The sequence below is a fragment of the Ranitomeya imitator genome, chromosome 2, assembly GCF_032444005.1.
Source record: "Ranitomeya imitator isolate aRanImi1 chromosome 2, aRanImi1.pri, whole genome shotgun sequence".
NCBI lineage: Eukaryota > Metazoa > Chordata > Amphibia > Anura > Dendrobatidae > Ranitomeya > Ranitomeya imitator.
Window position 1 is genome coordinate 505,850,843 of NC_091283.1, and position 22,609 is coordinate 505,873,451.

The window sequence follows — 22,609 nt, forward strand, 5'->3', positions numbered from 1 at the left end:
TTTGTAAATTTTGTGGGAAAAAAATGAAAAATCGCTGGTCAACTTCTATAACTCCCTAACAAAGAAAAAAATGTTCAAAAATTGTGCTGATATAAAATAGACATGTGGAAAATGTTACTTATGAACTATTTTGTTTGACCTATCTCTGATTTTAAGGGCATGAAAATTCAAAGTTGGAAAATTGCGCAATTTTCAAAAATTTGGCCAATTTTCCGTTTTTTGTTTTTTTTTCACAACCGCATGTCATACTGAAGGAATTTTACCACTATCAAGAAGTACAATATGTCACAAAAAAAAGTATCTCAGAATCAGTGGGATCCGTAGAAGCGTACCAGAGTTATTACCTCGTAAAGTGACACTGGTCAGAATTGTAAAAAATTGCCTGATTGTTAACGTGCAAACCACATTCGGGGGTAAATGGTTTAAAGGGAATCTGTTAGCAAGTTTTTGCTATGTAATCTGACAGCAGCATGACATTGAGACAGAGACTCTGATTCCAGTGATGTATCATTTAATTTACTGTTTGCAGCAGTTGTGTAAGAATTAGGGTATGTGTCCACGTTCAGGATTGCATCAGGATTTGGTCAGGATTTTTCATCAGTATTTGTAAGCCAAAACCAGGAGTGGAACAATTAGAGGAAAAGTATAATATAAACATATGCACCACTTCTGCATTTATCACCCACTCCTGGTTTTGGCTTACAAATACTGATGAAAAATCCTGACCAAATCCTGATGCAATCCTGAACGTGGACACATACCCTTATAGTTTTCTCTGCTGCAGAGCTTGGAATCCTGAGCTGTGTATAACCCCACCCACACTACAGCTTTCTGTGTACATTGTATAGTGATGGAGAACTGCTTATCTGTTCTGGGAGCGTTGTTGTCCTGTAGTGATACTCTCCTGCTATTACACTAATTGTATTGCAACAGCAAAACACAACCTAATAAGTGACACATCTCTGTAATCATGGTCTCTGCTCCTACATTATGGTGCTCTCAGGTTCCATAGAAAAAATCTGCTGATAGAGTCCCTTTAAAAACAAAAATGCCCAGAAACCTTAAACTCAGAAGAGCAGCAGGAATAAAATAAGAGCAATAACTAAAAACTTCCGACTTTGTTACAGGTCCTCATTGAAAGGCTTGATTTCTGGTGTATCAATTGGACCACCAATATAGGCAATCAGCAATGGTCTGAGCACTGGGGCCCCGATGATCATTAGAGCACCATGAATGCCCAAAGCCACTTCTCTCAACAGCTCCATCTTCTTTTACCAGACGACCACATGTTCAGCCATTGACTTTAATAGACCAATCACATAGCCTTTTAAAAATGTGAAGCAGTGCCGACGGCAAAAGTTGGCGGTCCGGTTGTCATGACATTGATGTCTATCCTGAGACATTCCCTTTCCAGAATGTTTTGACAGGAAACGTACTTGAGTTGACCATATCTTTTTCGTGTAAATGTGACACCAGAAAATGGCCACCATTACTGACCCGCAGTGGTTGTCGCTCAGCTTCCAGAACGGCGGACCTGCCTAGTTGTGCGGTGATACACCAGTCTTCCCATATTACTCAGTAGAGCAGACTTTTGGGATTATGGGCTATCGGGTGAAGGTTTACCTCCACAATAGCATCTCAGGTGGGCTTACCAGACATCAAAGCAACAAATATGCCTAAAAGTGCAGTAATATGGGACTAGAAGACGTCTTACTGCCACCTAACAATATTTGATGTTTGCGGACCCTGGAAAACAGGACAACTGCCTTTAAAAACCAAAAGGGGGGTCTTTTCTAATAGGAGATACACATATGTGATGACTATGGTTTGTTATAATGGGGTAATTATTTAATCTTTCTGTTTTGTCCTTAGTTTGATGACTTCTCAAGAGATCTCTGCATCCAGTCTCTGTTGGAGATCATGGACATGTTCTGTGATAATCTGGGGTAATGCTACTTTGTATTTTGCCTTAGACCTGGAGGTAGGGTGACCGCTTGACCTGACCGACAGAGATTCCTTCCCTATTGCACTTATGCTTTGCTCTCAACTGAGCAGACGTGAGCTGTAAGAAGAGAGAAGAGTTAATCTTTGTGCTTACTCCCTACAGCCATGACATGCTGTCAGTGCTAGCATCGCTGGTATAGGACCTCATTTGCTGTACATGCATCTCTTTTAATGCCATTTTTTTGCTGTATCATTCACATGGTTACTGACAGCATGTTATCGCTGCTTTAAGTAATCAGAGACTGGCGGGAATTACCAACGTGGCAGAGCTTGAGTGTACTAAAACGGTCAGCAAAGTTTACTCTATTTTCTTCTTGTGACTTGTTTTCTTAAAATTCTTGAAAACCCTTTTAAAGAGAACCTTTTAGCACATTTTTCACCTTGAACTGGGCACAGGATGCAATTGTGGCTGTTCAGCCAAATAAATATATATTTTTTTTTTCGTTTCAATTCTGTCACTCTGCAGAGATATTAGCAATCAAAGTATTTAGCCCTTAATGAGTTAATTTTGGTTAGATCCAAGTGGGTGTTATCAGAGAGTTTTCACTGGGGCATGTTATTCACTCTGCATGATGCTGACCAATTATAAGGAGGCAGCAACACAGCAGAAAAAGAACATCCCCCACTATAGCTTAGAGCAGGTTTCTCAGTGTGTGAGATGTAATTCAGGGCTGTGGAGTCGGTAAGCCATAGTTGCGACTCCGACTCCTGGATTTTATCAGGTTCCGACTCCTTCATAAATGGCCAATTCGTAACAATAAATTTACTGTTGTCAAATATTAACATCGTGCTTATTCAGTTTCTCACCATCGTATAAGTAATCAGACCACTTAGAGCAAAAACTATATTTATTAGAATACAATTAGAATATAGCAAATAACTTTTATAAACTTTTCTAAACTCTTGTAAGTAAATATGCAATAAACACTATTATGCAGTTAATAAGAAGAAATCTATAAATTTGTCCTCAGAAAAAGTATTGACTCTGTCAGATCCTCCTTCATGGATGCCCTCAAATCTGATCTAATTATTTTGAGAGCAGAGAAAAACCCCTTTAATGTGACGCTTCTTTGACATTCTCAGGTTTTTAATTCTGCATTCACAATCCAAATGACAATTGTTTTTCCTAAAAACAATTGTACAAAATTATTGCCAGGTCGTACAACTGATATAGTGGTCAGTAATACTGTTATTCCTCATGTACTCACAGTTAACTGATGCAAAGTTTGTTGAAAGGATAATACTTCTTACAGTCTTCCTCTTCTAAGTAGCAGCTGTGAGATGCTTGGAAGACTCAAACCAAACATCTAGTCTAGAGGAGGAGCTTTACTACTAAGAATTTGCAACACATCTTCACTTTCAGATTCATACATTGTAAGTAGGGGGGTTGGGGCAGCATGAGGTTAACCAAGTATAAGATTAGATAAGGGCAGTGGAGAACAGTGACACACAAGAAGTAAGAAATGTCTCTATCTCCAGCAGAACTGCTTATCACTGTTGTTCATAGTTTGATAGAACATATATATTTGAGTAACATTTATAAAATTCATATGAAAGTTCAATTATGAAATATTAATACATTTTTTTAAAGCTGGAGTCGGTACATTTCTACCGACTCAGACTCCAACCAAAACTAGCTCCGACTCCACGACTCCGACTCCACAGCCCTGGTAATGATACAGCTCAGATCTCCTGGCCTAGCTTCCTGCATGAGTCAGTATGGGGGGAGAAGCAGGGCAGCTGAGTTTAGCTGTGTTACATTACAAACTCAGCTCTCTTCCTTTCATATCACCTTCCTCTACAGTGCCTGTCTGGAGCTGTGTAAGTAATCACACTTCTATCTGCTGTGGTTAGGCAACTTGTACTCATTCCAGTGAGATCAGGGCTGTCATTATGTCTCATATAGGAGTAATCTGCCTGTTCTGGACTACTCCTGTGTGAGATGTAATGACACCCTGCTCTGATCTCACTGCTGAGCGATTGAAAGTTGACCACAAAAGATATGTTTAATTAAAGACATATCTCCGGACAGGCAGAGTGGGGGAGGGGCAGTACAGCAGAGGTGACAGTGCTATAAAAAGAGAGCTGATAAGAGTTTGTAATATGACACAGCTATATTCGCCTGTGCTACCACTCTCCCACAGTGACTCCTGCAGGAGGTTAGAGCAGGGGCTCAGGACTGTATCATTACATATCACACACTGAGAAATCTGCTCTAAGCTATGGTGGGGCATGTTCTTCCTTTTGAGTGTCGCTACCTGTTTATCATTGGTTAGCATCATACAGGGAGAACAAGTTCACTCCCCCAGTGAAAACTCTCTGATAACACCCACTTGAACTCTAAAATTAACTCAATTGTGGCCAAATTAAACTATTAAAAAAAAAGAGAGTAAAAGCAAACATAAAAACATTTAATTCCATTCTATAGCCTCTATTACATCGTGTGTCCAGTTTGACATTAAAAGCTTGGTAACTGGTCCTCTTTAAAGGACTAATTTTCAGAGGTGATTATTTTATGATTAAATAACATCTCGTTTGCAGCTAAACTTTGTAGTGCGTTTTTCTTTGAGTATTATTTTATATAGGTTTGTCCAGCATTAAGAGTTATAAAACTTTGAAAATCATTTTATTAGGGAATGTATTCTTATAAAAATGCATACAAGTTGCTTCCATACCCGACTTTGCCTCAGCTTTCCCTTCAGCTGCATTGATATCAGTCTGTAATCATTTGGAGTACAGGTGATGGCAGTGAAGGGGTCAGCACCTATATCTCAATAACTCTGGGTTTAAGCTGCTTCAGGAGCTTGTTCTGATAAGCACAACACTCACAGGAGGAGGCAAGAGCTGACCTTTCACTGCCATCATCTGTACTCCAAATGAGTGTGTGCTGATATCAGTGCAGATAAAGGCAGGTACATAGACTGGGGAAAGGCAGGGGTTTGGAAGCCACTTACATGCTATTTATTTAAAGGGATGAATCCGCAAATAAAATGATTTGCTGAGTTTCATAACTTTCCATGCTGGATAAAATCAATTAAATTAATTACAAGTTTATTACCTGTTTATTGCTATTTCTCACAAATGTGATGTTTCCTTTCCCAGCTGTCATGGTAAAGCAGAAGAATGTCTAAGCCTATGCCGGGCCTTAATGAATGTTGTAAACTGGCTGTTGCGAGGGTCAGCCTTCTATATGGACAAGTTGAAGGACGTTTTGGATCCTGTATCTGAAGAAAGTCACCTATCAATGTGTCTGAAGAGGCTTGAGGCCATACTTAGTAGCACCAAGAACAGGGCTCTCATCCATATCGCCAAGCTGGAGGAACCGGGTGCGTATGCCTGTTTTGATGCCATTGCTTAACAAAATTTTAAATAGTTTGTGAGGGTGTAGAGGACTTTTTGGGTTTATTAATCGCTAGATCTAGTTTTAAATGCAGTGGCGGTGGGGCTCCTGCAAATCTATATGGGACTGCCAGAGATAGAGGAGTGTAGCACTGGGCTGGCTCTGGCATGAATGGATTGGTAGCATGCAGGCATGTCTGATCTGCTTAATCAGGAGTGGGGGTCTTGAGCGCAAATGCTGGTGTGCAGCTACCGCGGTCACGAGCGGGCCCATGCAGGTGAAAAACCCATTGAAGCCAGCACAAACTTCATCTGGATGTGCGTCCTCAGATGCACATTTAGCTGAAGTGTATTGTGGCACAGAGACCCGCTGAGTACGTGCATGGCAATACACACTGCCGACCAATCAGAGGCCCAGCAGGTGACGTCAGCGTGCACGTGACTAGGTGGGCATGGCAGGGACGTCAAGCGCTCCCGTCGCTTATACGCTTAAGTCAGCTCTCTGCTTCAGAAGAGGGCTGTGCAAGGGTGGAGGGAAGATGAGTATAATTGTTTATTTTTCTCTATGCATTAAAGAACAGCGCCAGAATGGGTGATATATATACCAGAATAGGAGATATACAAAATTTGAGGGTGAAATGGGGTTGCGTCTTACAATCTGAATGTACCTTACCGACTGCTGTGGAGTGGGGTCACAGTGTTGTTGCAGCAGGAAGTTAGTGGAGGCGGCGCATGTGCAGATTGAGATCTCAAGAGACGAGATTTCAATACCAAGTACTCATGTGCGCGTGTGCGCCACCTTTGGCAGCCATTTTCCCGAAGTCCCACTGCATTGAAAACTTTGGAAAGTGTGGGAGCTTCGGGCTTTCACAAAATGGCGGTGTGGGGGCTCCTACCAGCCTGGGGCCCGAAGCATCGCTCTACCGCCCTACTCCTGCCTCCATCGAACGCCTCCTCCTACCAGCCTGGGGCCTGGAGCATTGCCCCACTCCTGCCTCCATCGAATGCCTCCTCCTACCAGCCTGGGGCCTGGAGCATTGCCCCACTCCTGCCTCCATCGAATGCCTCCTCCTACCAGCCTGGGGCCCGGAGCATCGCCCCACTCCTGCCTCTATCGAATGCCTCCTCCTACCAGCCTGGGCCTGGAGCATTGCCCCACTCCTGCCTCCATCGAATGCCTCCTCCTACCAGCCTGGGGCCCGGAGCATCGCCCCACTCCTGCCTCTATCGAATGCCTCCTCCTACCAGCCTGGGCCTGGAGCATTGCCCCACTCCTGCCTCCATCGAATGCCTCCTCCTACCAGCCTGGGGCCCGGAGCATCGCCCCACTCCTGCCTCCATCAAATGCCTCCTACCAGCCTGGGGCCCGGAGCATCGCCCCACTCCTGCCTCCATCGAACGCCTCCTCCTAACAACCTGGGCCTGCAGCATCGCCCCACTCCTGCCTCCATTGAACGCCTCCTCCTACCAGCCTGGGCCTGCAGCATCGCCCCACTCCTGCCTCCGCCAGCTTCCTGCAGCAGCGACCCTTTTTCCTGGGACCCCACTCTGCTGCCGCCCCACTCCTGCCTCTATTGAATGCCTCCTCCTACCAGCCTGGGGCCTGGAGCATCGCCCCACTCCTGCCTCCATCGAACGCCTCCTCCTACCAGCCTGGGACCCGGAGCATCGCCCCACTCCTGCCTCCATCAAATGCCTCCTCCTACCAGCCTGGGGCCCGGAGCATCGCCCCACTCCTGCCTCCTTCGAATGCCTCCTCCTACCAGCTTGGGGCCCAGAGCATCGCCCCACTCCTGCCTCCATCGAACGCCTCCTCCTAACAACCTGGGCCTGCAGCATCGCCCCACTCCTGCCTCCGCCAGCTTCCTGCAGCAGCGACCCTTTTTCCTGGGACCCCACTCTGCTGCCGCCCCTCATGTAAGCTACCTGTAAAAGCAAACTGTAAAACGCACTGCCATTTTATTAAAAACATTTTTTTCTTATAATCTGGTGTGTCTAATAATCCGCAAAATATGGAATATACCGGAAAGGGGCCCAGGATAAGGGACATGTAGGGATATATATGCCAGTAGAGGTCCAGGCAGGAAAAGGCACATATATACCAGGGTGGGGCCCAGGATAAAGACCTATATAAGGATAGAGGATGTGTGTGTATACAGGGCCCCCCATCCTGCTATATTTATATACATGTATATGTATGTGTGTATATATATATATATATAAATATATATATATATATATATATATATATATATATATATATATATATATATATTATACATGTATATATACATCTACACACACACACATATATATATATACATATATATATATGTGTGTGTGTGTGTGTGTGTAGATGTGTATATATATATATATATATATATATATATATATATATATATATATATATATATATATATATATGTATAATAAATAAATATATATATATATATATAATCTCTGAATGGGGGACCCTGGTCCGAATCTTGCATCGGAGCCCATTGTACTCTAGTTACGCCACTGGTCAAACGTCAACCAGTTTAGTAGTTATCACCTGCCCTGTTGGTAAATCAGATGCACCCTACCCTTCTTTAATATAAGGCCTGACTTCCTCTAAAAGTTATAGCTTATCGCTGGGGGTCACAATAGGAGGACACTTTGCAATCAGCAGGTAGAGATTGTGGAGGCCCCCTTTAAAGAGTTTTAAAATGGTTGAAACAAGTTTAAAAGTTGTCTCCTATTGATAGGAGAGGGGAAATGTGTGGTCTAACTGCTGAGACCCCCGCCAGTTGTAGGAACGGGGCTCTGCACAGCCCTGTTCTTAGGATCGGTGGAGGTCACAGCAGTCGGACCTCAGGCTATTTGGTAAATTATCCCCTATTCTATTAACAGGGATAACTTGTATACTTGGTGCAACCCCTTTTAATGGCCTTCTTACTAATGTGATCCCCTGCACATAGGGGGACACTTCTCATGCCACGTCATCTTAGCTGAAGCCTGATCCTTGCCGTCCCTCATCTCTGTATCCGATCGGGAATGTCTTCTAGATCACGGTACTTGCGCGGGGCTATCCGCTCTAGCTGGCAGATATGTCAGACCTCGTTTTCATGTCTTCTTTTACATGTAGCCTCCTGGGCATCCGTGGAAGAGTCGCTGCTTCAACTTGCCGAGTGCGTAAATCTCCTTCCCAGTGTTCAGCTGCGGAGCAATGCCGAAGATTGTATCTCGCTAATCAGGAGGTATGGCCTTGTCTGCCCTGATTATTGTGCTGGGTGGATGGTTGCTTCATGTGGGGACTCTGTACATTAGTCCATTAAACCAGAAGCGGTGACCATCCCCTATATGTACTCTACTCTACTCCTATTATGTACATTTGTATAGAAATATTAAAACATTTATTTTTTTCCGGTTTTAATTTCTCCCATTTTGGGCATGAGCAACTTTATAATGCGGTGAAGATGTCCGTCCGTGGGAATAAGATTTCTCATAGTTTTGTTAATGAATGAGCTTGTTACTCTTGTGTATTTATCAGGCAGAACATACCCCTGCTTTTAAATAAGACACATTGCTTGGCGCTGCTTTGGCAGCCAGTGTCAGGGAAGAGCAGAGCCTCTGCTGTAGCACAGCAGTATACCTGGCAAGAATTTCAGCAGGGAAGTAAAGGTACTGTCACACTAGACGATATCGCTAGCGATCCGTGACGTTGCAGCGTCCTCGCTAGCGATATCGTCCAGTGTGACAGGCAGCAGCGATCAGGCCCCTGCTGGGAGATCGCTGGTCGGGGAAGAAAGTCCAGAACTTTATTTCGTCGCTGGACTCCCCGTAGACATCGCTGAATCGGCGTGTGTGACACCGATTCAGCGATGTCTTTGCTGGTAACCAGGGTAAACATCGGGTAACTAAGCGCAGGGCCGCGCTTAGTAACCCGATGTTTACCCTGGTTACCATCCTAAAAGTAAAAAAACAAACAGTACATACTTACCTACAGCCGTCTGTCCTCCAGCGCTGCGCTCTGCTCTCCTCCTGTACTGGCTGTGAGCGTCGGTCAGCCGGAAAGCAGAGCGGTGACGTCACCGCTCTGCTTTCTGGCTGCCCGGCGCTCACAGCCAGACCAGAGAAGCAGAGCGCCGAGGACAGACAGCGGAAGGTAAATATGTAGCGTTTGTTTTTTTACTTTTTAGGATGGTAACCAGGGTAAACATCGGGTTACTAAGCGCGGCCCTGCGCTTAGTTACCCGATGTTTACCCTGGTTACCGGGGACCTCGGGATCGTTGGTCGCTGGAGAGCTGTCTGTGTGACAGCTCTCCAGCGACCAAACAGCGACGCTGCAGCGATCCGGATCGTTGTCGGTATCGCTGCAGCGTCGCTATGTGTGACGGTACCTTAAGAATAGATTGGCCTTGTTTGCTGCCAGAGGGGGAAGAAGACTGATTTTGTCCAGAGCTGTTTCCCTAAGAAGGAAAAAATGATGAAATATATCACAGCTCAGCCTGCTACCCCATACCCGTCAGATAATGTCTGTGACACACAGCCAGGACCTGCCGCCTGTAACTTCTGGTGGGTGAAGCAGTTTTGCCCGTGACTATTAACTCATTAAATGCTGCTTTCAATTTCTGACTGCAGCACTAACAGAATGGGGGCATGTCATTCTATGTGCACATTGGCTGATAGGTTGCTATGACAGCTGGGGGTCTGTTGAAGACCTCCCACCCTGCGATCACAGAACCTGTGGCGAGCTTCAAAGCAGACTGTGTTTTTTTACTGTTTTCAACATTAATTAAATGGGTATTTCCATCTCCAAGATCATATACAAATATATAGTAGGTGTAGTAACAATAATATTAGGAAATGCTAGTTAGAATTGTACAGTGGGTACGAAAGTATTCAGACCCCTTTACATTTTTCGCTCTGTTTCATTGCAGCCATTTGGTAAATTCAAAAAAGTTATTTTTTTTCTCATTAATGTACACACTGCACCCCATCTTGACTGAAAAAAATAGAAATGTAGAAATTTTTGCACATTTATTTAAAAAAGAAAACTGAAATATCACATGGTCATAAGTATTCAGACCCTTTGCTCAGACACTCATATTTACGTCACATGCTGTCCATTTCCTTGTTATCCTCCATAAGATGGTTCTACTCCTTCATTGAGTCCTGCTGTGATTAATTAAACTGATAGGACTTGATTTGGAAAGGCACACACCTGTCTATATAAGACCTCACAGCTCACAGTGCATGACAGATCAAATGAGAATCATGAGGTCAAAGGGCACGTACCCTTATACTTTTTTCCTCTGATTGTTTACTGATGTAAAATAATGAACATGTGAACATGGCCCAAGGATAGGTGATTACTTGTTTTCACCGGCGAACCTCTGTCAGTGCATATTTGCTACTGTGTAATTCTCACAGGATAGGGATGGGTTAAACGTTCAAGTATTTAATCTCTATTGGGAATCAAGAATCTTCCTCTTATTGATATCAGAGAGCGGATAAGTGACCTCCATACACAACACAACCCACTATGCCAAGTCCAGTAATACCACATATAAGGAACAAACACTGCCACGCCATGACCAGACCACATATTACCACCACATAGTGACCGAATAATACTACAGTAATGATCATGAATAAAAACCACAATACTAATAGCACTAATATTAACACTGATGACATTAAAGACATGAGCTTTGTATATAGTGTTAGTGTAAAGATAATTCAAAGATTACCCGTGATATTATACACAGGAGCTCTGTGTATGGTGTCCGTGTACAGGTAATATGGTGATTATCAGTGCCATTATACACAGGAGCTCTGTATAAAGTGTCAGTGTACAGGTAATACAGTGATCACCAGTGACATTATACACATGAGCTCTGTATATAGTGCAGGGGAACAGGTAATACAGTGATCATCAGTGACAATATACACCGGAGCTTTGTATATAGTGTCAGTGTACAGGTAATACAGTGATCACCAGTGACATTATACACATGAGCTCTGTATATAGTGCAGGGGAACAGGTAATACAGTGATCATCAGTGACAATATACACCGGAGCTTTGTATATAGTGTCAGTGTACAGGTAATACAGTGATCACCAGTGCCATTATACACAAGAGCTCTATATATAGTATCATTCTACAGGTAATACAGTGATCACCAGTGGCATTATACACAGGAGCTCTGTATATGGTGTCAGTGTACACGTAATACAGTGATCATCAGTGACAATATACACCAGAGCTTTGTATATAGTGTCAGTGTACAGGTAATACAGTGATCACCAGTGCCATTATACACAAGAGCTCTATATATAGTATCATTCTACAGGTAATACAGTGATCACCAGTGACATTATACACAGGAGCTCTGTATATATAGTATCAGTGTACAGGTAATACAGGGATCACCAGTGACATTAAACACAGGAGCTCTGTATACAGTGTCGGTGTACAGGCAATACAGGGATCACCAGTGCCATTCTACACAGGAGCTCTGTATATAGTACCCACAAAAAAGACCTACAATAAAGTAGTCAAAATGATGCAAACCAAATTATTAAAATAATCCATATTTATTAAAGACACATTTTATATATAAAAAAGATGACAGACAAAAAACATGATCCAAGATATTCAACAGGAGGGGCTCCAGACAGTATAACAGTACTTTGTATTACAGATGGTAAATATACAGCTCCACCAATATGTCATATGGTATAGTTACTCATTCAACATTCTCAGGGATCATAAATAGTACCCAATTTGTTTATGAACAATGGCCTAGAGCTGAACAAAAGGGAAAAACCGCAGGCACAAAGCACTCAAAAAATCCCACATAGCGCTATACCAAAGGTAAGTAAAGGACACTTAACTCTGTAAAAATGTTATAATGTCCACACAATGGGCCCGGAAACACCATAGATCAGTGTACTAAGGACATACAGTGTCCGCTGAATAGCAGAAATCCAAGATTCTATTACCTGTCGGGAGCGCTGTGAAAGAGTGCCAATGTCTGCGTGAATGCCCAGGACTGCCGCGGAGACCCTCCTCACCCCAAAGCACGTTTCGCCCTGGCTTCTTCCGGGGGCGTCTATACCAAAGGTTAGTAAAGGACACTTAACTCTGTAAAAATGCTATAATGTCCACACAATGGGCCCGGAAACACCATAGACCAGTGTACTAAGGACATACAGTGTCCGCTGAATAGCATAAATCCAAGATTCTTTTACCTGTCAGGAGCGCTGTGAAAGAGTGCCAATGTCTGCGTGAATGCCCAGGACTGCCGCGGAGACCCTCCTCACCCCAACGCACGTTTCGCCCTGGCTTCTTACCATTGTTCATAAACAAATTGGGTACTATTTATTATCCCTGAGAATGTCTCAAATACACAAATTATGTTGAATGAGTAACTATACCATATGACATTTTGGTGGAGCTGTATATTTACCATCTGTAATACAAAGTACTGTTATACTGTCTGGAGCCCCTCCTTTTGAGTATCTTGGATCATGTTTTTTGTCTGTCATCTTTTTTATATATAAAATGTGTCTTTAATAAATATGGATTATTTTAATAATTTGGTTCGCTTTATTTTGACTACTTTATTGTAGGTCTTTTTTTGTGGGTATGTATTATTGAAGTGCCTTGTGGTTAATTTATTGGGAATCTTTTTTTGATACACGCTCTGTATATAGTGTCAGAGTACAGATAATACAGTGATCACTAGTGACCTTATACACAAGAGCTCTATATATAGTGTCAGTGTACAGGTAATACAGAGATCACCGGTGACATTATACTCGGGAGTTCTGTATATGATGTATAGTGTACAGGTAATGCAGTGAACACTATTGACATTACACTATGTAAAGAGCTCCTGTGTATATAGTATACAGGTAATATAGTGATTACCAATGACATTAAATAGATTGGACTTTTGTGGATGTGGAATGGAGCTTGTCTGCTGTTTTGTTGGTGGCTGAGCATTACTTGTAAGAATAACAAAGATAGTATCATGCTCCGCCCCTCGGACTACAATTCATGCATAATACATTGTATCGTATTATCGTTTAATCAAGACATTTTACTTGTCAGCTCTAATGTAAGCAGAGCTGAGAGCTGATAAAATAATCCATTTTCTACATAGCACTTAGTAATATTTTTTCCCACTGTATATATGAAAATTAATATTAATAAATTACAAATTTGGTTAAATATATTTTTATTAAAGAGAAGAGAATTTTACAAGAAAAACAGTAGTTGAAAACTACATCAATGATCAAAGTAGTTTTTCTTATAATATACAATTCGAGAAGAGTAACACAAAAAACACTCGTTCACAAACCTTGCATAAATCTTACATAAAAGAGAGAAAGAATAATAAATAAAAAAAAATTAGAGGGAGTAAACCCTCTAGAATGACTACGGTATCTTTAACATATAAGCAATAACTCCTTGCCCCCGCAACAGGCGAGGACTTTCCTTACCGTGAATAAAATAAAGCATACCTAAAATGAGTTCGCCCATGTCCCCTAGAGCGAGACATGCACGCAAATAGTATCATTATAAAAGTAACTGATAAATCATGGTATAGACCTATCACACCGAGCTGGTGGAAGGTGAACAGCTCACCCAGGGGGGAGATTGAAAGAAGAGGAAATAGAGGGGGGAGCCCGAGTAGGTGGGGCTCAAGAAAAGAAATATAAAATGAGAACACGAAAAGAAAGGAAGAGTAGCATAGTAATCGACTGTAGAATAGACAGGTGTATTCAGGTAAACAGGTCAATAAATTACAAATTTGATGTTCAGTTTCAATTTAGTCTTAGGTCACCTGCAGTCCCAGAACTAATTTGGTTTGATGCAACTTTTAAGTGTGTGAAATGTATCTGTTAGAAAACAGTTTGACTTGTTTGTGTGCACGATGTGACACTGTGCATGTGCTACGTGTTGGCTGATCGCTGACCACGAATGTGTTTACTTGGTACTGTATATTTGTATAGAGGAAGTCTGCAGATCTGTATACATTTTATAGGATGCGCTGAAGAATTAAATACTGCTAGTGGCTACCCCCTCATCCACATGTCATTATAGAACTCACATCAAGTTTTACAGAGGTCGATAATTTTTATTGTCGCCGGTACACTTCAACTGTGAGAGACAGGATCTTAAAATATGAATTAATTATGTAAAAATAATACAAATGATTTTCTGGATTTTTTTATTGCATGAAATACGTATTTGATACAATAGAAAAACCGCATAATATTTGGTGCAGAGGTCACTTGTTTCCTGTAGCTCTTGACCAAGTTTGCACACACTGCAGCAGGGATTTTGGCTCACTACTTCAGATCTTTCAGATTTCAAGGCTGTCGCTGGACAGCGTTGGGTTTCAGCTTCCTCCAAAGATTTTCTATTGGGTTCAGGTCTGGAGACTGGCTAGGCCACTCCAGGACCCTAAAATGCTTCTTACAGAGACACTCCTTAGTTGCCCTGGCTGTGTTTCGGGTCATTGTCATGCTGGAAGACCCAGCCATCAACCATCTTCAATGCTCTTACTGAGGGAAGGAGGTTGTTGGCCAAAATCTTGCGATGCATGACCCTATCCATCCTCTCTTCAATATGGTGCAGCCGTTCTGTCCACAGTTATAAGTTGAAAAGCTCCATATTGCTATATTAAAGGGAATCTAATCATTTACCAAAACGAACAGCAGGACAGGTAGTGGGTCCTCTTCACATACCACAAGGCTCTGTCCTGGCCCCAGTGTTCAACATTTTTCTAAATGATATACATATGGGAACTGAAGGTAAACTATTCAAGTTTGCAGACAATGCAATGCTAGGAGGGATAGCTAACACTAGAGAAGACAGAGAAAGGATCAAGATAAGCTTGAACAATAGGCAGGAAATAATAGAATGGTATATAACAGGGAGAAATGCAAGATTCTACATCTTGGCAAGAAAAACGAAACTGACATTTACAGAATGGGAGGAATAGAACAGCAGCACGTGTGAAAAAGACTTGGATATCCGGATAAATCAAAGACTGCACGTGAGTCAACAGTGTGATGCAGCAGCAAAAAAGGCAAACACAGTTCTTGGATGTATTAAAAGAAACATGATCACGTGATGTAATTATCCCCTCTACTCATCCTTGGTCAAACCTCATCTTAAATACTGTGTACAGTTTTGGTCACCACATTTTTAAAAAAAAAAGACCTAGATAAACTGGAGCAAGTTCAGAAAAGAGCCACCAGGATGGTTTTCAGACTGCAAACCATGTCATATGAGGAACAATTTAAGGATCTGGGAATGTTTGGCTTGCAAAAAAGAAGGCTAAGAGGAGACTTAATAGCTCTACAAATACCTGAAGGGCTGTCAAAGTGTAGAGGGATCATCCTTATTGTCATTTGAACATGGAAACATGAGAAACAATGGAATGAAGCTGAAAGGGAGGAGATAGATTACCATAGATATTAGAAAAAAACTTTTTGACAGTGAGGGTGATCAATGAGTGGAACAGGCTGCCACGGGAGGTGGTGAGTTCTCCTTCAATGGAAGTCTTCAAACAGAGGCTGGACAGATATCTGTCTGAGATGGTTTAGTGAGTCCTGCACTGAGCAAGGGGTTGGACACGAGGTCCCTTCCAACTCGTAACATTCTATGATTCTACGAATTATAATACAAAACTTTTTTTTTTAACTTTAATACTAGAAACTTTGTGACCCTCCAGAGACGTGGACCCTTGTAGATTCCCAGTGCCTGGGATTTACGGTGGTGCTTGATTTTATAGATGAAGTACCAGTCTTGCATGTTCCTAAGGTTGCATCTTTCTTCTCTCCAGCATCCCGTCAATGCTGTGTGCACATTCTGACCAGCTGCACCGAACAGGATTCCCGACAGTCCATGCCGTGGTTATGTTAGAAGGCGCAATGAACCTGACAGGAGAGGCACAGCCATTGGTGGAGCAACTGAACACGGTGAAGAGGATGCAGGTAAGAGCGGGCACAGACCTGCCCTGCAGGGCACTAACCATCACTGTGCACTGGCCACCTGTAAGAGGGAAAAGTATTCCAAATCTCCAGAGAAAAGATCTCCAACTTCTGCACCACCTGCTGTAAAACTACCACCCTTCTTATCCACCCACTGGAGACTCCTGTCCTAGGTCATCTGTAGTGACTGATCATTATTGGGCACTCTTCTCTAACTGTAAGTGCAATGTCTGATCACTGACCTGTCTTTCCATTCACAGAGGATCCCATCTCACCTCTTTCTCCTAGAAGTCTGGAAAGCTTGTATTGTTGGGTTAATAGAGTCTCCTGCGGGGACTGATGAGTTGAAATGGACTGCGTTCACCTTCCTTAAGGTAGGTTCTGGTGAGATGATGAATGGGGTTCTCCATCATATTCTGAAGGCTTGTTCTCAGAAGCGTAGCACTCTCCTGTCTCCTTACTTGCTAGTTGCCGGAGGGCAGGGAGCTGACTGTGCACTTTTGATTGATTGATAGTTCAGGCTAGGAACATGATTGCGCTGCTCGACTAAACTGTGCGCACTCTGATGGTGCAAGTATTGTATTGCTTTGCTTTCGCAGTATCAGAGGAGCAGTGTGGCACTAAACTTGTGGCTATCTGGCCAGCTTCAGAACAGAGCTTGCAACCTCTACAGCAAAGATCTTGTAAGTGCTGCTCTCCTTGCTTAAAGGGAACCTGTCACCCCGAAAATCGCGGGTGAGGTAAGCCCACCGGCATCAGGGGCTTATCTACAGCATTCTGTAATGCTGTAGATAAGCCCCCGATGTTACCTGAAAGAGGAGAAAAAGACGTTAGATTATACTCACCCAGGGGCGGTCCCGCTGCTGGTCCGGTCAAACGGGTGTCTCTGGTCCGCTGCGGCCCCTCCCATCTTCATTCCAAGACGTCCTCTTCTGATCTTCAGCCACGGCTCCGGCGCAGGCATACTTATCTGCCCTGTCGAGGGCAGAGCAAAGTACTGCAGTGCGCAGGCGCCGGCCTCTGACCTTTCCCAGCACCTGCGCACTGCAGTACTTTGCTCTGCCCTCAACAGGGCAGACAAAGTACCCCTGCGCCGGAGCCGTGGCTGAAGATCAGAAGAGGACGTCTTGGAATGAAGATGGGAGGCGCCGCAGCGGACCAGAGACGCCCATCCGACCGGACCAGCAGTGGGACCGCTCCTGGGTGAGTATAATCTAACGTCTTTTTCTCCTCTTTCAGGTAACATCAAAGGGCTTATCTACAGCATTACAGAATGCTGTAGATAAGCCCCTGATGCCGGTGAGCTTACCTCACCCGGGATTTTCGGGGTGACAGGTTCCCTTTAAGATGCCGCCTACCTCTGAACACTGCAGCACTGCAGTGGTGGTCGGTAACCAAGCAATGAGCAGTATGCAATAGATGAATTACAAAGGTGCTTGTTTCTACAGTTATGTGCAATTTTACTTATTTCAGAACTTGAAACAGCCCCTTTAAATGTGAGCAAATATATTCTGAACTCTCTTAACAGACCAGCACTGTTTCTTTGTACTGATGCCCCCTAGTTCTCTCCACTGCTATTCAGGCATGGGACATCTCATGACTTCTGGCTGCAGCAGTGACAAATGTGCCACAATGGTGGCCTATGATTGTCTTTCCTGGCTCGGTCAGTAGTGATGCGTTGGTCATGGCTGCAGATCATGGTCATTTTCCCTGAAAATGGAAATGAGGACACTGGTGGGGTATAAGTACAGCACTACTGACTAACAGTGGGAGTTTGGTAGGTGAGTATATGTTTTTCTTTATGTTTACAATACTTTTTTATGTAAAAACCTTGGTGGACAACCCTCTGACTCTCAGACAGACTCTTAATGGCCCCCGGCTCTGAGAACAGGCCCGACCACCAATACACAGACATTGTTACGGTTTGCACTGGATCTCTGTATTGTCAGCGGAATACTAACCTGAGAGGACAGTAGCTGCCACGATGGCGGTCCTTCACATGAAGGATGTTGGAATTCGTCACTTGTCCTTCCCTTTATACTGGAAACTGTCACATCAATCCTCAGTGAAAAGCTGAGCATTCAGTTCTGCATGCTGCAGAAGACAAGGTGTCGGCCCTTGATGGGCCAGTCTGGCCCTGATACCATCACCTTCTCACCTGACCTGAGATTGAGGAACTAAAGGAACATTAAACCTAAAGTGACTAGATTGTGAAAAAAAAACCTTTAATGTTTCTCACATATCTTCTTCCTCAGATTCCACAGGTTCTCTCAAAACTAAAGAAATTCTGGCAAGTAGAGCAGGTAGGAATCCGTAAGAAGAATAGAAGTGATGCACACACGTATATTTGTCATTTAGAAATTGTGATCTGTATTGTCACCGTTCCGTCTCCTGTAGGATTTCAGTGAGGACATGAACACTGCTTTCGAGTATCTCCTCAATCTTACCCCGTTATTGGACAAGGCTGACCAGAGATGCAAGTAAGTGGTTTGATGCCCTTTTAAGCTTTTTATTAACTTTCATTATAAGATTATTTCATGCGACAGCTAAACAAGGGTGCCCGTCCCTAAAATAATGTGTACATGGAGCACAGGGCCGCCCTCCTGGTCCTTTCTTACAGAAAAGCTAATGTGGCCATGATGTACATGTATGTATGAAAGGGAGTCAAGTAGTAGTGGAAAGCCCCTTTAAAGAGTCTGCTGCTGGTGTCTTGGATCTAGGACGCCTTCAGGGATCTTGTGGAGTCCTTGCTTGGGTGGGTCAGAACTGTTTTGCTGGAATGAGCAGGACCTAAATGATAGGGAAATAAGATTGTGAGCCGCTGTCTCACACATGCCCACATTTCCTGGGAAATCAGTTATTCTGGCAGTATGTTTTTGGAGTGTTTAGGAAAGGCACTTTATTGGGTTCATGGTCAATATTTGGGCCGCACGGTGGCTCAGTGGTTAGCAGAGCAGCCTTGCAGCGCTGGGGTCCTGGGTTCAAACCCCACCAAGGACAACATCTGCAAAGAGTTTGTATGTTCTCCCCGTGTTTGGGTGGGTTTCCTCCCATATTCCAAAGACATACTGATAGGGAATCTAGATTGTGAGCCCCATCGGAGACATCGATGATAATGTCTGTAAAGTGCTGCGGAATATGTTAGCGCTATATAAAAATAAAGATTATTATTAGTATTCATCCTGGTATTGTATTGCACCTGTCTCCTCAGCTGTGACTGCGTCAGTCTGTTACTCCAGGAGTGTAATAAGCTCGGCCTGCTCTCTAATGATCACCTGAATCACCTCGTGGCTAAAAGGTACTGTCCTCCTCGCACCGACAGCTTTATTTCCAGCCATTTTACCATGATGATCATCACATCTATTTTTCCTTAGATCTGCTGATCGAGAACAGGCTCCTCGCTCATCGGAAAGCTCTGCCATTCAACCCAATCCAGGCCTGATTCTCCGGGCAGAACCCACAGTCACCAACATTCTCAAGGTAAGACGTCTCCTTGGCATCTGCAGGTTAGTGCGGGATCGTTGCTATAGAGCGGTTTCTCTCGTCCCCTTGGCTTATGGTTACACACCATGGCTCCTGGTTATATGCTCTTTCTGTATTCCAGACAATGGACGCCGATCATTCCAAGTCTCCGGAAGGTCTTCTGGGCGTCTTGGGACATATGTTGACCGGGAAGAGTCTAGACCTCCTATTGGCTGCTGCAGCTGCCACCGGAAAACTGAAGTCTTTTGCTCGTAAATTTATCCAGTGAGTAATAATACATGGGGGAGAAAGGCGGCGCTGTAATGTGGCTCTAGAATGACTTATAGATAATATTTTTACTGTTCCTCCAGGCTGAATGAATTTACCCGGCATATAAGTGCTGAAAGCAGTAAGTTTTGAAGATTCATCAATGATTTGACTCTATGCAGTCAATGTTTTCATTTGGATTAGATTATTAGGTGACTCCAGTGTCTATTTTTATTTCCTTTTTCAGCAAAAGCCGCTGCTACCCGTGCTCTTCTGTTTGATATCTCCTTTCTAATGCTCTGTCATGTGGCACAGACCTATGGCTCTGAGGTACTACATTCACCAGCAACTTCTATCCACTATGGTTTCTAATCGTAAATGGAATTGGAATGAGGTTATAAAGAGTAATTTGATATTCTGACCACCAGGGGGAGCTGTTGATCCATAGATTTCCTGCGGTCAGCCTGATGTTGGTGACAATGGGGATAATGGGTCTGCAGAGCGCCTGCATCCTATTCGCTAAATGCACAGTCATAGAAAGCTTTATAGGTTTATTGGGTGGGGAATGGGTCTGCAGACCGCCTGCATCGCACTCACTAAATGCACAGATGGAGAAAGTTATATATATATATATATATATATGTGTGTGTGTGTGCTATCACCGTCTGTAACCTTATAGATATATTAGAAGACAGCCTCTACCTAAACTGTTCCATTTTCTCAGTGAGAATGTAGGGCTGGGGGAAGAGAGATGGGGTTTTCATGCCTTACAAAAACAATCCTTCTATCACAGATGATCCTGTCGGATGGGAATGCTGGTGGAGAGACGCCATTCTTCGAAAGCTGGATGCAGACATGTATGCCCGGAGAGGGCAAAGTGCTAAACCCAGAGCACCCCTGCTTCCGCCATCCTGATATCCCCAAAGTGGAGGCCTTGGTAGCTCTGCTCAATACAGCTTCCGAGATGAAGTTGGTGTATGTATGGTTATGATTGTCAGTAACAGAAATCGAATGTCGAGTCTCGTCTAGCTTTACACGTACCAGTACATGCCAGGCTCTGTACAGATGGCCTTTACTTTCTGTCCACATTGGACAAGCAGACACTTTTACATTCTATCTGGATATTAACGTTTTTATTTTTTTCTTGCAGTCAGACAAAGTGGCATGAGGTCTGTCTTAGTATTCCTGCAGCTATTCTGGAGGTTCATAACGCCTGGGAGAACGGAGTCCTGTCCTTCGAGGCCATACAGGTAGAAATCTGTTGGTAGATATCCGGGCATCTGCCATCTACTTATATTAACACATCAATGTTAGAATTATTAACCCTCAATCCTGGCTTTTATTTTTTTTACAACATGCAAGCTTTGAAATGCATGTGTTTTTCCATAGTTTCTGTAATTTTTTGGACTATAGGTTGCGTTTTATTATAAGACTCACCCCAGGTTTAGACATCAGAACATAGGAAAACTTCTCAGGTGGTGTAAATGCGCTTTCAGCTAAATTTCACCAGGGGTCGATAAAGTGCTCTATAAGGAGGTAAGAGGTTAACAACCAGCTCCTGTTAGTGGATCCTTGCTTCAGTCATATTAGCACATAAGCTTTCAATGCACACAACCCTGCTGCATGGACGGTAGGTGCACACAGCTCTGCCACATGAACCGTGTTTGTAATTTGTTTGTGTGTGTGTGTATATATATAACAACTATGCCACAGACAATAGTAATAGTATTTCTTAGAACACCTAAAACTCTGCTGCCTACATGCACAAGTATATATATATAGCTCTGCTGCATACACACATACTTACATACAGTTCTGCTACATCCACTGTGTCCTGTACTGATTAGTTTAGTACCAGGTATTCGTCTTGTTCCCCATACTTTTCAGTTTCATTAAGGCATGTGATTAATCATATAATTGTGATATCCTGGAAGGTCCATCAGCTCCAGTGTTGAGTTGTGCAGCATGGTGCAGGTCCCATTCAGTTGTAGTGATGTGCAGGTCCTGTTAGCTTTCTCTCCTGCCCTGCACCAATCAGACTGATCTGTGTGGGGCAGGAAGGGAGAGCTGTGTAACTGCATAGTTCTCTCAGTGATGGGTAAGGATGCCAGTCTATAAGATGCGCTCACTTTTTAACAAGATTTTTTTTCATCTTAAAAAGTCTGTATTTATAGTAAAATATAAATACGGTATATAGTGTGCATGTGTTCTCAGTGGGGAGAGGGGAGTAACCCACAGCTAGACACTTCTGCCGGCAGCATTTCTCCTGTGAGAACAATGTATCGGGGATTAAATTCAACGTGTCCAATCCTTGTCATCTGTCAGAGAGAGTTGGGCCCACATACACACAAGGTGATCTGTCGTCCCTTGTATGTGCTCTTTCGCCTTAGACCAGTTTCACACTTCTTTGTGACATGCTCGGAGTACAGATCGGGGTGTCCATATTGGCCAGGGGTCTACTGACCCGAGCTCGGTAGCCTTATAGACTGCCGGTATAGAATAAATAAGGACTGCTGCCTATATCGGCTGGGATACAT

General features: G+C 43.4%; 1 protein-coding gene across 1 annotated transcript in view; it reads left to right on the top strand.

Annotated features, from left to right (window-relative positions):
• MED24 (mediator complex subunit 24) overlaps window positions 1-22,609 on the top strand; it is a 115,375-nt gene that overhangs the window by 44,288 nt on the left and 48,478 nt on the right. The window contains exons 5-18 of the mRNA XM_069751637.1: window positions 1,873-1,946; window positions 5,107-5,330; window positions 8,471-8,582; window positions 16,196-16,346; window positions 16,604-16,717; window positions 18,599-18,646; window positions 18,741-18,823; window positions 19,555-19,641; window positions 19,718-19,823; window positions 19,948-20,090; window positions 20,177-20,214; window positions 20,320-20,402; window positions 20,866-21,047; window positions 21,223-21,322. Of these exons, the coding sequence (XP_069607738.1) occupies window positions 1,873-1,946; window positions 5,107-5,330; window positions 8,471-8,582; window positions 16,196-16,346; window positions 16,604-16,717; window positions 18,599-18,646; window positions 18,741-18,823; window positions 19,555-19,641; window positions 19,718-19,823; window positions 19,948-20,090; window positions 20,177-20,214; window positions 20,320-20,402; window positions 20,866-21,047; window positions 21,223-21,322 (1,545 nt within the window). The remainder of the gene's footprint in view (window positions 1-1,872; window positions 1,947-5,106; window positions 5,331-8,470; window positions 8,583-16,195; window positions 16,347-16,603; window positions 16,718-18,598; window positions 18,647-18,740; window positions 18,824-19,554; window positions 19,642-19,717; window positions 19,824-19,947; window positions 20,091-20,176; window positions 20,215-20,319; window positions 20,403-20,865; window positions 21,048-21,222; window positions 21,323-22,609) is intronic.